Below are 14,558 nucleotides of genomic sequence, written 5' to 3'. Positions count from 1 at the left end.
TGTATTTTCAGTGCAGCCAGCTGGGAGCCAGGGGAGGGGAGGCAGGAAATTCCTGGAACTTCAGAAAACCTTTCTGGAAACTTCACCCAACTTCTAGGAGCAGAGCACCAGGGTATAAAAAGAGGGCTCTATGACCTGCTCCTCAGTTCACCTCTGGACCAGTGGAAGGACTCTGAGGGCTTCCTGCTGCTGTGCACTCTGCCAGACTGCTGCTGTACCTGGAAGGACTGCTTTGCTGCCTGGCACCTGCTTAGGACCTTCAGAGACCAGCCCGGCTGCAGAGCTCTGCATCACCACCTACATCCAGGACTCCAGAAGTGACTCCAAGGGCTAGTTCAGCTGGTCTCCTGTTTTGAGCCACAGGGACATTAAAGGCTCCCACCTTCTTAAACCTGGACCCAGCCTGAGTGAGTCTTGCACCCCAAGAGGGCTCCCTCCACTCCTGGTCCCTTGACTGTGCTGCTAAAGGTGTCCAGGTGGACATTTTCTAAAACTGAGGACTTGCTATTTTGGACCTTTAAACTTTAAAAAATCAGAAATCTGTTTCTACTGATTGGATTTTCATAGGTTTGGTGTCAAATAATTTATTGACATTTTCTCTAATTTTCTTAACTGGTTTTTTATGTTTATTGTTGTCGTAGTTTGGACTCTTGCTCTAGGCAAGACTGTTGGTTTAAGGATGACATTACTTGTGTTTGTAGGCGACTATGCCTATCCTACAACAAGTCGCAGCTGTCGTCCCAACCCTTCTGGCTCAGTAGCAGCACCTCACCAAAAACCCAAATGGTAAAAGGTGATTTGTGGCAGCCGTTACGCATGGACTCGAGAGTATGACATCTCAGGGAGTGTCGTGGTTAAACAGAGATTACCCCCTTTCTCACAGATACATCGTGTCTCAACCAAACACAGGCAATAACGAAGATGCAGTAAAGTTTCAATAGTTTTTATTTAACACAACTGCAATCTGCGATAAGTTGCATGGGCTGCAATGATTAGGATAATGAACAGTGCAAGAAACAGAATTGTAAAGACGAGTCATTATTACAAAGACCCCCACCATCTTGCAATAACATAAAAAGACATAGGGGGTCATTCCGACCCCGGCGGGCGGCGTGCGCTGCCCGCCGGACGGAGACCGCCAGAAGACCGCACCGCGGTCAAATGACCGCGGCGGTCATTCTGACTTTCCCGCTGGGCCGGCTGGCGACCGCCAAAAGGCCGCCCGCCGGCCCAGCGGGAAAGACCCAGCAACGATGAAGCCGGCTCCGAATGGAGCCGGCGGAGTTGCTGGGGTGCGACGGGTGCAGACACTGAAAATCTTGCTGGGGCCCTGTTAGGGGGCCCCTGCACTGCCCATGCCAGTGGCATGGGCAGTGCAGGGGCCCCACGACACCCGTTCCCGCCAGCCTCTTCCTGGCAGTGTAAACCACCAGGAACAGGCTGGCGGGAAGGGGGTCGGAATCCCCATGGCGGCGCTGCTTGCAGCGCCGTCATGGAGGATTCCTTTGGCCTGGGGAAAACCGGCGGGAAACCGCCGGTTTCCCTTTTCTGACTGCGGCTTTACCGCCGCGATCAGAATTGTCCAGGAAGCACTGCCAGCCTGTTGGCGGTGCTTCCGTGGTCGTTGGCCCTGGCGGTCAACGACCGCCAGGGTCAGAATGACCCCCAAAGTGTGTAATATGTCCTAATACCCTATCATGATAGGCTAACCTCCTACCTAAAGGAGAGCTGGGTATGTTAAACCTTATCTGCCAATGGCATGTCCATGAGAGGAGCCCCCAACCCTCGTTACCTTGGAATGAGGTCTCTATCTCAGACTCCGTAGGGACACGAAGACTGAGTCAGCGTCAAGACGAAGTGCAGCATCGGTATCAGCGATGGTGGCGATGCCCTCTGGTCGGAATCCCTCTGATTATCTGTCTAAAGTGTGATGTATTTATACAGATCTACCAGGACCTCTGACGTAGGTGTGTTCCCAAACAATAGATAAAGGCATGCTTGGGACGGCAATTAATATCAACAATCCCTCGAAAGTATAGAGAGGGAAAATCCCTAAGTGTGAACACCTACTGTTTGTTTAGCTTTGTTGCTTGAACTTGACGCCTTAGCGCGGTGACACTGATAATGCAAATCATAACAAGTGGCCTAACTATAAACAAGGCAGCCATCTTAGAATAATTAAATAATTAAATGGGCTAAGACAGAGCAAGCTAAGTAGGTTCAAAGTCACTAGGTGACGGGGGCAAGCCAGAGGCTAAGCGAACTCCTGTTATCACATTAAAGCAAACTAGGATTCACTACATTGTGTTGTGTTTTCACTGTGTTGCTGATTGTGTACGGCCAAAATACTTTACAAATTGCCTCTAAGTTGAGCCTGACTGCTTTTTGTGCCAAGCTACCCAGGGTGAAGCACAGGTTAATTTAGTGGCTTTTTGTGGTTCACCCTGCAAGGGATTATGGCTGTTTGCTGACCACAGTTTATACCCCAGTCAACCAGCAACCCAATTTCTCACAGGGGAATCGCTATAATCTTCAAAAGAGACCTCAAATGTTCCTTTTCCGACCTCTCTATTGAAGGTTGTGAAGCCTCCTTTTTCTTTTTGACCCCACAAAAAACTTCTCTGTGTTGGGAGATTTCATCTGTTGTCCTCCAGGGCCAGTGTCTAACTTCTGCAGACACACCGTCCCCTCTAGTTTTGCGCTACTCATTTGATGATGTAGGTGATTTTTACATTCATATTGATGATGTTAACTGTCAGAATCCGTGATCCAGAGAGTTTACAGCTTCTCTTTCAAGCATCTATCCGCACACACAGACTGGGTGATATGACCGACCCCTAATTTATTAACATGGCGAAAACCGATATTTGCATGGCTATTCCACTGGTGTAAGCATATCACCTAGCAATCCCTATAAATCTATTCTGCGATAGGTCGCCAGTGACCTTGGGGCTTGGAAGTGGTCTATAGTGACTCCGATGGCTATAAGACAGCGTCAAAAGCATACCATCAGCTTATTTCTCAGTCTCGGTTAGCATATTATTCACAGAAGATTTCCGCCACTAACAACTCTTCCCTTAAAATTCTTCAGATTTAAAAAATCCTCACGTCATTACCTTCTGTCTCATGTTCTTCTCTGCCCTCTGAAGATAGTTGCAATGCACTAGCTTCTTTTTTTGCAGAAAAAGTGGAGAAACTCTCTATCTCCTTTCCTAAAGAATGTGGGTATCATCTGCAGTTGGAGATGTGGTTTGACCCGTCAGCCGCTAGTGTTAAGCTACAAAATTGTGTCCAAACTCTCCTAAGGAATTGACTTCCCTTTTCTCGGTCGTCAAATCTAGCTCTCCAGATTCCTCTCGCCATCTTGGAAAAGGGCTACGAGATTATTCAACCTGATGTAAGTGAAGTGATTGTCTTCCTGCCCTCTTGCTGAGGTCCCCAACAATCGAAACACACCATGATGGTTCCTTTGCTTTAAAAAAAAAAATATATATATATATATTTTTTTTTTTTAATCCATCTACACCTGAAAATCACCGTCCCATAACACTGTTGCCTTTTTTTGGTAGCTTGTGGAAAAGCAAGTAAATAGACAACTTTCTAGTTCTCTGGAGGATAACCAGGCTCCCGCCCTTCCTATAGCGTGGAGTCGGCCTTGGAATCTGCGAGGCGGGTCGTGGATGAGGGCGATACTGCAGACAATCTTCGGCTTGACCTCAGTGCGGCGTCTGATACTGGACCCCACAATATTTTGGTCAAGCAGCCCTGGAACAGTAGCATGAGTGGCAAAGCGCTGCTTTGGTTGTCTTCATTTCTGCAGGGACGCACTTTTCAGGTGTCACAAAAACCATTTCAGTTGTCTATTTGCTCCCTGCAGCAAGGAGCGCCACAGGGCTCGTCATTGAGACAAACTCTTTTTAATGTTTGTCACCCTCTGGCCGAGGTCATGGAGTACTATGGTTTTACCATTATTCCATAGGCTGATGACACAACTCGTCATCACTTTGTCCCACAACAGTGAGCACATGGGCTTGTGTCAGACGTCGCCACTTGGATGGGCCTGAACTGTTTGAAGCTTGTAAGACTGGGCTTCAGTTAGTAGGCAAACATCTCAACATCTGGTCCAACGCTTGGTGGCCAGATCCTCTTGGTCCTTTACTACTTCCCAAGGTTAAGAACCTGGCCGCCTGGTTTGATGAGAAGCTTTCCTTTGATGCCCAGATCAGTGCCCTTGCAGGAAAGTGTTTCGTGATGCTGAGATCCTTGACTAAGATTTTTCCCCTCCTTCCTGTTTCTGCACAGAAGACAGGAGTCCAGGCTCTGGTTACATCCAGATTGGACTACTGTAATGCTCTCTACCTCGGTGTTAGCCAGTCGTGTATTGAATAGGCTTCAACGGGTGCAAAATGCGGCAGCTCAGGACACTGCTTGGGCTCCCGAGACGAGCCTCTGTTAGTGCCGCATTAAAGAAATTGCACTGGCTGCTGGTGAAACAGGGAATCACTTTTAAGACTCAGTGTTGTTGCCACAAGGCCCTTTCCCGCCGCGGCCCTGCTTATTTACAATCTATGGTTCCTCCCTGCGCTCCAGCTAGAAGTCTTAGGTTGGCTGCTGCCAAACCGGCCTCTCTTCCTTGATTTACAAAAGCAGATTTGGTGGTTGTGCTTTTAGTCAGCTGGTTCCTAAAATCTGGAACTCATTACCTTTGGAACTTCGGCTAGCCCCCTCCAAAATGATGATCAGAAAAAATTGAAAACTTGGCTGTTTCGATCCAGTTACGTTCTTCTTGTCTGCGTTCAACTCTTCCTTCATATTCAGCCTCCTAGCACTGGGACACTTCGTTAGAAGGAGCCATGTGCTTTACAAGTGGCCTTTTCATTCATCCCGCTGAAAGGTGGTTTATCTCATACTGGCGTGAGCACGGCTGTAAGGTCCTGTGCCATTATGTCCAGTGCGTGTAGTGTATTTTAATAAACTACAGAGTGTTGTCCATAGGACTTGGCAGAAGGTATCTTCACAGTGGCAAATGTACACCTGTCAACTCTTTTCTTAAAACTGCCATTTCCATTTTGGTGAATTATTAGAGCTTATATATGTATATACTGTAGGAGGCTGGCCTGGCTTGTAGTGGGTACCAGAGGTACTTACACCTTGTGCTAGGTCCAGTTATCCCTTATTAGTGTAGAAGAGATGTTTCTAGCAGCTTACGCTGATAGAAGGTAGCTATAGCAGAGCAGCTTAGGCTGAACTAGGAGACATGTAAAGCTCCTGCTATACCACTTATATCATATAGCACTATCTCACAAGAAAACACAATGCACAGAGTTACTAAAAATAAAGGTACTTTATTTTTATGACAATATGCCAAAAGTATTTCAGTGAGTACCCTCAGTATGAGGATAAGATATATACACAAGATATATGTACACAAACCAAACTTATGCAGGTAATAGCAAGAAAAGTAATGCAAGCAGTGTAAAATTACAGTAGATTGTAATAGGAGCACATAGGTATAGGGGCAACACAAACCATATACTCCAAAAGTGGAATGCGAACCACGAATGGACCCCAAACCTATGTGAGCTTGTAGAGGGTCGCTGGGACTGTAAGAAAACAGTGAGGGTTAGAAAAATAGCCCACCCCAAGACCCTGAAAGGCAGGTGTAAAGTGCACCTACTACCCTCCGAGAGCACAGAAGTCGTGATAGGGGGATCCTGCAGGAAGAACAAACACCCGCAATGCAACAACAGTGGATTTCCGGACCCGAGTACCTGTAAGACAAGGGGACCAAGTCCAATAGTCGCGACCGTGTCAAGAGTGGGCAGGAGCCCAGGAAATGCCAGCTGAGGGTGCAAGGAAGCTGCCACCTGTTGGAAGAAGCTTGGAGTACTGCAAGAAAGAAGAGGACTAGGAACTTCTCCTTTGGAAGACGGATGTCCCACGTCGCGATGAAGCTTGCAGAGGTGTTCCCACGCAGAAAGACCGCAAACAAGCCTTGCTAGCTGCAAGGGTCATGGTAGAGGTTTTTGGGTGCTGCTGTAGCCCAGGAGGGACCAAGATATCGCCACTTGGAGGAGGAGACAGAGGGGGCGCCCAGCAACTCAGGGAGCCCTCACAGAAGCAGGCAGCACCCGTAGAAGTACCTGAACAGGCACTTGGAAGTAAAGTGAACCAGAGTCCACCCGAAGTCACAAAAGGGAGTCCCACGACGCCAGAGGACAACTCAGAAGGTTGTGCACTGCAGGTTAGAGTGTCGGGGACCCAGGCTTGGCTGTGCACAAAGGAAATCCTGGAAGAGTGCACAGGAGCCGGAGCAGCCGCAAATCACGCGGTACCCAGCAATGCAGTCTAGCGTGGTGAGGCAAGGACTTACCTCCACCAAACTTGGACTGAAGAGTCACTGGACTGTGGGAGTCACATGGACAGAGTTGCTGAGTTCCAGGGTCCACGCTCGTCGTGCTGAGAGGGGACCCAGAGGACCAGTGATGCAGTCTTTTGGTGCCTGCGGTTGCAGGGGGAAGATTCCATCGACCCACGGGAGATTTCTTCAGAGCTCCTGGTGCAGAGAGGAGGCAGGCTACCCCCAGAGCATGCACCACCTGGAAACAGTCGAGAAAGCTGGCAGGATGAAGCGATACAAGGTTGCTAGTAGTAGTCTTGCTACTTTGTTGCGGTTTTGCAGGCATCCTGAGCAGTCAGCGGTCGATCCTTTGGCAGAAGGTGAAGAGGGAGATGCAGAGGAACTCCGGTGAGCTCTTGCATTCGTTATCTGGTGAAATCCCCAAAGCAGAGACCCTAAATAGCCAGAAAAGGAGGTTTGGCTACCTAGGAAGGAGGATTGGCTACCAAGAGAGGTAAGAGCCTATCAGAAGGAGCCTCTGACGTTACCTGCTGGCACTGGCCACTCAGAGCAGTCCAGTGTGCCACAAACACCTCTGTTTCCAAGATGGCAGAGGTCTGGGACACACTGGAGGAGCTCTGGGCACCTCCCCTGGGAGGTGCAGGTCAGGGGAGTGGTCACTCCCCTTTCCTTTGTCCAGTTTCGCGCCAGAGCAGGGCTGGGGGATCCCTGAACCGGTGTAGACTGGCTTATGCAGAGATGGGCAGCATCTGTGCCCATCAAAGCATTTCCAGAGGCTGGGGAGGCTACTCCTCCCCAGCCCTGACACCTATTTCCAAAGGGAGAGGGTGTTACACCCTCTCAGAGGAAGTCCTTTGTTCTGCCTTCCTGGGCCAGGGCTGCCTGGACCCCAGGAGGGCAGAAACCTGTCTGAGGGGTTGGCAGCAGCTGCAGTGGAGACCCCGGAAAGGCAGTTTGGCAGTACCCGGGTACTATGCTAGAGACCCGGGGGAATCATGGAATTGTCCCCCCAATGCCAGAATGGCATTGGGGGGACTATTCCATGATCTTAGACATGTTACATGGCCATATTCGGAGTTACCATTGTGACGCTGTACATAGGTAGTGACCTATGTACAGTGCACGTGTGTAATGGTGTCCCCGCACTCACAAAGTCCGGGGAATTTGCCCTGAACGATGTGGGGGCACCTTGGCTAGTGCCAGGGTGCCCACACCCTAAGTAACTTTGCACCCAACCTTCACCAGGTGAAGGTTAGACATATAGGTGACTTATAAGTTATTTAAGTGCAGTGGTAAATGGCTGTGAAAAAACGTGGATGTTATTTCACTCAGGCTGCAGTGGCAGGGCTGTGTAAGAATTGTCAGAGCTCCCTATGGGTGGCAAAAGAAATGCTGCAGCCCATAGGGATCTCCTGGAACCCCAATACCCTGGGTACCTCAGTACCATATACTAGGGAATTATATGGGTGTACCAGTATGCCAATGTGAATTGGTAAATTTAGTCACTAGCCTGTTAGTGACAATTTGTACAGAGAGAGCATAACCACTGAGGTTCTGGTTAGCAGAGCCTCAGTGAGACAGTTAGTCACTACACAGGTAACACATACAGGGCACACTTATGAGCACTGGGGCCCTGGCTGGCAGGGTCCCAGTGACACATACAACTAAAACAACATATATACAGTGAAATATGGGAGTAACATGCCAGGCAAGATGGTACTTTCCTACAATATATATAAATGTGTGTTTCTTCATAGAATAACTGTCGAAATTTGCTCTTTCTGCAGGGTGATCCCAGATTGTGTGGGCTTTTTGTAGAACCTGTGTTTGCAAGGTATAGACGTCTGTGCAATTTACCCCTAGTAACCAGCAGAAAAGTGCATGCTTCTCTTTTCAGCATGATGAAATTGGTTTATACCTGACTGCCATATTTAACTTACTAGAAGTCCCTAGTATGTGGCACCAAGGTGATCACAGGGCCTGTAAGTTAAATATCACAAGTTGACCGCAGCACCCAGTTGTGCCACCCACAACAGTGACCACATACACGCGCCTGCTGGCCTGCCACCAGGAACTCTGCTGTGCAGGCTTTAACTGCAAATTCGACCTCTCAAAATAACCCCTTTGTCAGGCCTAAACCTTCCTTTTAAATATTTGTCACCCCTGAGTAGGTCTTGTTGCCCACAAGGCAGGGTGCATGGTATTTAAAAGGAAAAAATGTTAATGTTTAATGCTAAACATGACCTTACAGTGAGTAGCACAATAAAGCTATTTTCACTGCGGCAAGGCTGGCTGTTCCATAGGAAAGCACCTGGGTGAAATATTAAATATTGATACTGTATCTCTGGCATTGGACTAGCTAGAAAAATAATTAAACAATTATTTTTTAATAGGTTTTAAGAAACCAATTCAGTGGTGAAGTAAGATTTTTTTTATTGCTAGCTATTAAATGATCCATTTGACCCAGCAGGAGAGGCCGGGAGGATATTCTTTGAAACGTAAGTGTCAAGTCCTGCTTGAATGTCGCACCTTGCATGAAACATCTGCTGGGGCTTTTCATTGACACTTGGGGCACCCTTCAAAGAAGCCTCCCCTGTCACAAGCTGATGTTATCTGACACTTGGGCAGGGCCCTTCTCTTGTACCGAGGACCAAGATCTGGATTTCAAGGGTCACAAGGCCGACCTCCTGTTCATGCTACTGGGATACAACCGTCTACAAGGGGCCTTTCCTGCAACTGCCCAGCTGATCAGTGGCAACTGGACCAGCACTGGACTCTGCCTGCTACCCTGTGAGTCCCTACGAGCCTCCCTTGAGGTGGTGGGGAACTTCAGAAGCGTGCTCCTGTGGTGAATTGTGACTTAAAGGAGTAAAGGGAGCAGGTAAACTCTTTCACCAGGATGAACCTGGTTAGTGGTCTGACCCGCGCTTCATTGCTGTCAGCATCAGATTGCGCCGGTCTCGTGTTCTACCGTGATCGCTAGCGGTCATTGGCACTATATGCTTCTTGGTGCTATTTCTTCTTAAAACTTTACAAATTCGTATCTCCTGCTCCCCTTACTAGATTTTTGTCATTTTGTTTATTAAATGCTGCTCTCTTTTTTTTTCGAATTCATTTTGGGATTTTTATTGTTTTGCGTTTTGACTGTTTTAGCTCTTTCAGTACTGCAAAGATAATGTTTACATTGCATGTAAGTTATGCGCATCTCCTCTGCAACATCGCTACCAAGCAGTTGAGTTCAGGTTAATATACTGACTTTAAGGGTTCACCCTGGCAAGGTTGTGGTTATTACCGGAGGTGTGTATCTACCACCCTCAATTAATATTTCAATTTTTACAAAAACAGTTTAATTAGAAAAGTATTATTGAGAAACCATGCTTTTTTGTAATTGTCGTAACTTGGTATATTTTGAAAACTTAATTCCCCAAATGGTCTTCGATATGGGACATACTACTGTTTCCCATTGTTAATGTAAATTCAGTTGCATGTTTAATGTACTGTCTGATATCTCAGTACAATAAAATTGTTAATTCCAGTTTTATTAATTTTAACATAATTTCCCATTTAATTGTAGATCCTTCAAATGATCTTGCTTTAAAACTGTTTACTTTTTTTTACTTATCTATATTTCCCTAACATTTTCCTTTGATTTAGTTTTTCCCAGTGTATTTTCTCAGCGTTTGTTTTTCCATTAATTCACAAATCTGACGCTTCCATTGCATCTTCCAAGATGGCGCCTTTATTGCAAGAGTTGGGGTTCTCACCCAGGCACCAGAGCACTTGCACATGGTCTGTGCTGACATTGCTATTCTCATGAATTTAAAATCTGTTGTGGCTTCTGTTTGTAGAGCGTGAGGTACACCCTGCCACTAGGACACCTGCAAAAAAGCATATGTGCTGCAAGGCCAGCTTTGTACACACATCAGTTAGGTTTTTAGCTTCTTTTTGAACAGAGACAACTTGATAGTTTGTACACAACTAGCAAGAATGTTCTGGTTCTACATTTTGTGGGAATATTTAACCTCTGGAATGGGAAGGGAAGTGGTGGACGAGAGCTGTGTAAAGGTGGGAAGGAAGTCAAATATCTTAAACCAAAGCCTTGGTTACTGCATTATCAGAAGAATGTACTGACCACAAGGAGAAGCCCTTGGACCTTCTTTTCATTTGGACGCTGCTCTTCTTCCTCTTGCAGTTGGCTGGTGAATGTCGTGACGGAGCTGCTTCTGCTGCTCTTGGAGCTGGACCCAGATTGGAGCGGACAAGTCCGGCTGGTCCAGATGGCTGCCCTGACTACCTGGATCATTGCGGTAATCAGCAAAGAGCACTTTCCTACTCAGCCAACCGCCCAAGACTATTCCAACTCCTTGGTGAGTTGTAACCCCAGACTTGCGTCTGCCCAGGTGGCAACCGCTGGGCGAGCAGCATCTGCGCCCGAGTGCTACCCGGGGCATCATCTGCGCCCGAGTGCTACCCGGGGCATCATCTGCGCCCGAGTGCTACCCGGGGCATCATCTGCGCCCGAGTGCTACCCGGGGCATCATCTGCGCCCGAGTGCTACCCAGGGCATCATCTGTGCCCGAGTGATACTGAGGCTAAGGAAGGGTGCCTGCTGGCTTCATCACCTGGTTCATGGTGGTAATCATCTTGGACTGCTGTTATATTCCAGTCTAACCTCCCAAATACAGGTTCATTAACATTGTCAATCAATCAGTCAAGCAAATAGGATTTATAAAATGCTGGTAATCAGCCAGTAAGGGTATCCAGGTGCTTCCAGGTCCCGGAAGTCTTAGTCGAAGAGGGCCCTTTTGAATTCCGGGGGAGAGGTGATGGTCTGGAGATGCGTGGGGAGGCTGTTCTAGGTCTTTCCAGAGATGTAGGAGAAGGGGTGTCCTCCACTTCTGTGGATGCGGGCATGTGGGCCAATGATTGGGAGGCATAGCGTAGAGTTCTCAAAGGTTGGAAGTTCAGGTGATGGTTGATGTAGGCTCGACCTTGGCTTTGTAGAGCCGTGTGCGTGGGTCAGGAGCTTGAATTGACATCTGTTCTGAATGGGGAGCCAGTGGAGTTGCTTGAGGTGGGGTGTGATGCGGCTTCATCCGGGAAGGTCGAGGACCGGTATGGCTGTGGCGTTCTGTGTGCTCTGAAGTCTCTGTAGGAGGTGTCTGGTGATTCCTACGTAGAGTGTAGCTGTAGTCCAGTCGGCTGGTGTTCAGGGCCTGTGTCACGGTACATCCCTTGTGAAATGGTAGCCACTGGAAGATGTTCCATAGCACGTGCAGAGTGAGGGAGGAGCTGGGGTCTTCTCACCTCAAATTCACTTCTGTGTAGCCAGCATGTGCAGGTTGTGCAAATCCTTTCCCGGTGGTACCCAGGCTGATGAAGGGTGACCGCAAACATATAGAAAGGGTGCCTGACCCTTGCCTGACTTTCTGACCTGGACTATGGCGAGAAAAGGCTCAGTCTAGTGGATAGGATGAAAGACAAGAGCATCTTCGCATACTTATTTATTGTTTTTTGGAATACGGTCCTAATGCGTATAGGGAGCTTTAGGCCTCTGTTGCTGGATGGAGGGCAGAGAGCGTTTGAAGAGGGAAACAGGTGGCGAGGAGGCTCCGGGCGCTATGGAAGGTGGAGACCGTGATCTGCGTCAGTCCCATCCTGGAGTGAACCTGATCAAAGTTCAGAACTTTCATTCATTTTGAGATGACGGCCTCTAGGGAAAACCGTAATTGGGAGGATTTTCATAGCACAGAATCCTGACTTTGACCACCTTCTTCCAACTGGTTCCTTGATGAATGCTTGTGTGGTGGATCTGTCCCAGTAAGAGATCTGGGGGGTCTATAGATCGCTTTGACTGCTCTGTGTTGCGAAGTCTAGTGCGATTACACTGGGAGCCACCTCAGATACTTCAGAAGGTGGTGGTCTGGTGTGAACGTTTCAGGTTGGAGAGTCAGCCGCGTGCCAGCGTCCTACCTCCCCTTACTCTTCTCAGAGGCGGACCTTGGGGGTCCTTCTGTACAACTGCATATCCTTAATGGTGGGCACGAAGAGGGCTTGCTAGTGGAACCAGCTTGGTGGTCAGGACTCAGGACTGTTGGTGACGAGGAAAGTGTTCTATTAATTTGTGGGTGCCACTGACGGGGAGGACCAAACCTTTTAGCCCTGAGGCAACAGAGCTTGGTGGTTTCAAACGCTGCAGTAATGTTCAGATGGAGAATGTCCAAGCACCTTCCAGGTGTGCACATAGTTTGTTGTGCATCCTTCATTTATGCCTGTATCCTCTCCCCCTCATCTCCAGAAGTCACCCCTCTCTGCTCCTACCACCCAGTCTCCATTGTACGCCCTCTTCCTGCTTGGTGTACCCTCGTGGTACCTAACCCTTCTGCTTCTGTCCCCCAGGCTGTCCTGAACCCCTTCTACGGGATGCTCCACTCCCTTGCCTTCTACGGCTGGAGGGGCTGCGACCTGCACTGCGCGCTCGGGCGAAGCCAAAGGCTGTGGGGGCCGCTTCGTGGGGGTCCACGGGGTGAACCGGATGATGATGATGAAGATGACTGCGATGAAAAGTTTGATGTGGACCTGGATGAAGGCTTAGGAAATATGGTTGGGCCTCATCTACAGGGGTTTGTGGACTCTGGCACCTCTCTTGGTGAGTCTGTGTGGCAGGACAGAGGTCATGTGCATACATGTACCCATGCATGTGTGAGATGTGTGCACTAAATTTCATTAGAAGCATGTTTGACATAGCATTGGTTAAGTTAGCATAACCGGGCCAAAGTGGGCGACATCTTAAAGTGCACGTTTAATTGTCCTGCATGGTCTTTCATTTTCATTTGCTTTTCAGAAAATCATTGGAATTTATCTCCAGCCAGCGTTTGTAGGAGAAGTAACATGTTTTTCTGTAGTTCCCTTGGTGAAGAGATTTGCTGTTGCAACATTGCAAGGTTATGAACTAAACTTTTATCTTTGTCGTTTAGTAGCCCTGAAATCTGCGTTGTATTTAGTTGAATTTGTCACGTCAAGGTCCAGTGACGATGGTTTCCTAGTAGGTGGCTCGGAAGTGAGCAGCCTTGTTGGTTTATTGAGCGAGTAACATTTTGCTGCTGCCTTTCTATGTAAAACATGCCATGAAGGAGTGTGCTGCTTTATTCTAACACTATAAAGGATGTTGTACTTTATTTCTTTTACTCAGAGGGTAGATGGCGAGTCCTCTTGTGTTAGGGATTGTTAGTAAACATTTTATTATTTTCTGATGTCCTGTGGCGGCTTCATTTCTTAAAGGCACATGCATTATACCATGTATTAATGAATGTGGCTTGTGATTCTAACTTTGTACTTCTGCAATGATTATTTGACATTTAAATACATCTATAATCTGAGAACTGGAAGAATTATGGTGCATATGATGCACGGATTATTTGAACCCGGGGTTCTCCCCGTCCCGCGCACTGACCCTCCTTGTTAAGTGAGTCGGAGCATCAGCACATGAACACGTGCATACATGCTGGGAGCAGGCCCCTCTAGAGCAGGGGTCTTCAAACTGGGGGGCGCTCCCCCCCCCCGCCCCCAGGGGGGCCTGAAGAGTTCCCAGGGGGGGGGGGCAAGGCTCTGGCCCAAAAAAGTATTTCACAGATAACATTGTTTTGTTTTAAGCAGAAACATGTTATTAAATTTTTAAAATGCCAACAGTACTTAACTGCGATGTTTAAATACATCTAGACATATTTAAACATTGTCATCTTTATAAAATATTTGTGAAAAATTCTGAAGGGGGGGCCCAATGATTTTTATTTTTCAACTGGGTGGGCACAGCATTAAAAAGTTTGAAGACCACTGCTCTAGAGGCATGTGTGACTATCTGTGTGCGGGCATCTCCGCCCCTGCCACGGACACCCAACCCGTAACCTGCCGGAAAGCGACGCTGCGGGTACTTAAGAAAAATATATAGATTCTGAAAAACCCCGTTAGTTCCACAGTGCAAAAAACGACAGGCCCAGATGTGGCAATTTTACTATTCACAATGATTAGATCTCTGGATCAAATTAAGGCTCCCAGTTTCCCTTTTTTACTGATTTGTACAGATAAATACAGACAGAAATCAATGTGTTTCCTCTCTGTATTGATTTTTAAAAGTGAAAAACTACTGAACATTGCGCTTCTCGTGAGTGGCTCTCCATGGTGTCCTACATAAATTTCA

At 47.7% G+C, this 14,558-nt stretch overlaps 1 protein-coding gene across 1 annotated transcript in view; it reads left to right on the top strand.

The window, feature by feature from the left end:
• The window catches only part of LOC138258267 (G-protein coupled receptor 143-like), a 97,255-nt gene that overhangs the window by 77,698 nt on the left and 4,999 nt on the right, over positions 1 to 14,558 (top strand). Inside the window, exons 9-10 of the mRNA XM_069205929.1 lie at positions 10,554 to 10,668; positions 12,761 to 13,010. Coding sequence (XP_069062030.1) covers positions 10,554 to 10,668; positions 12,761 to 13,010 — 365 coding nt within the window. The remainder of the gene's footprint in view (positions 1 to 10,553; positions 10,669 to 12,760; positions 13,011 to 14,558) is intronic.

The sequence above is a fragment of the Pleurodeles waltl genome, chromosome 2_1 (genome assembly GCF_031143425.1).
Source record: "Pleurodeles waltl isolate 20211129_DDA chromosome 2_1, aPleWal1.hap1.20221129, whole genome shotgun sequence".
Taxonomy (NCBI): Eukaryota; Metazoa; Chordata; class Amphibia; order Caudata; family Salamandridae; genus Pleurodeles; species Pleurodeles waltl.
This window is presented reverse-complemented; position numbering and strand designations above follow the sequence as displayed.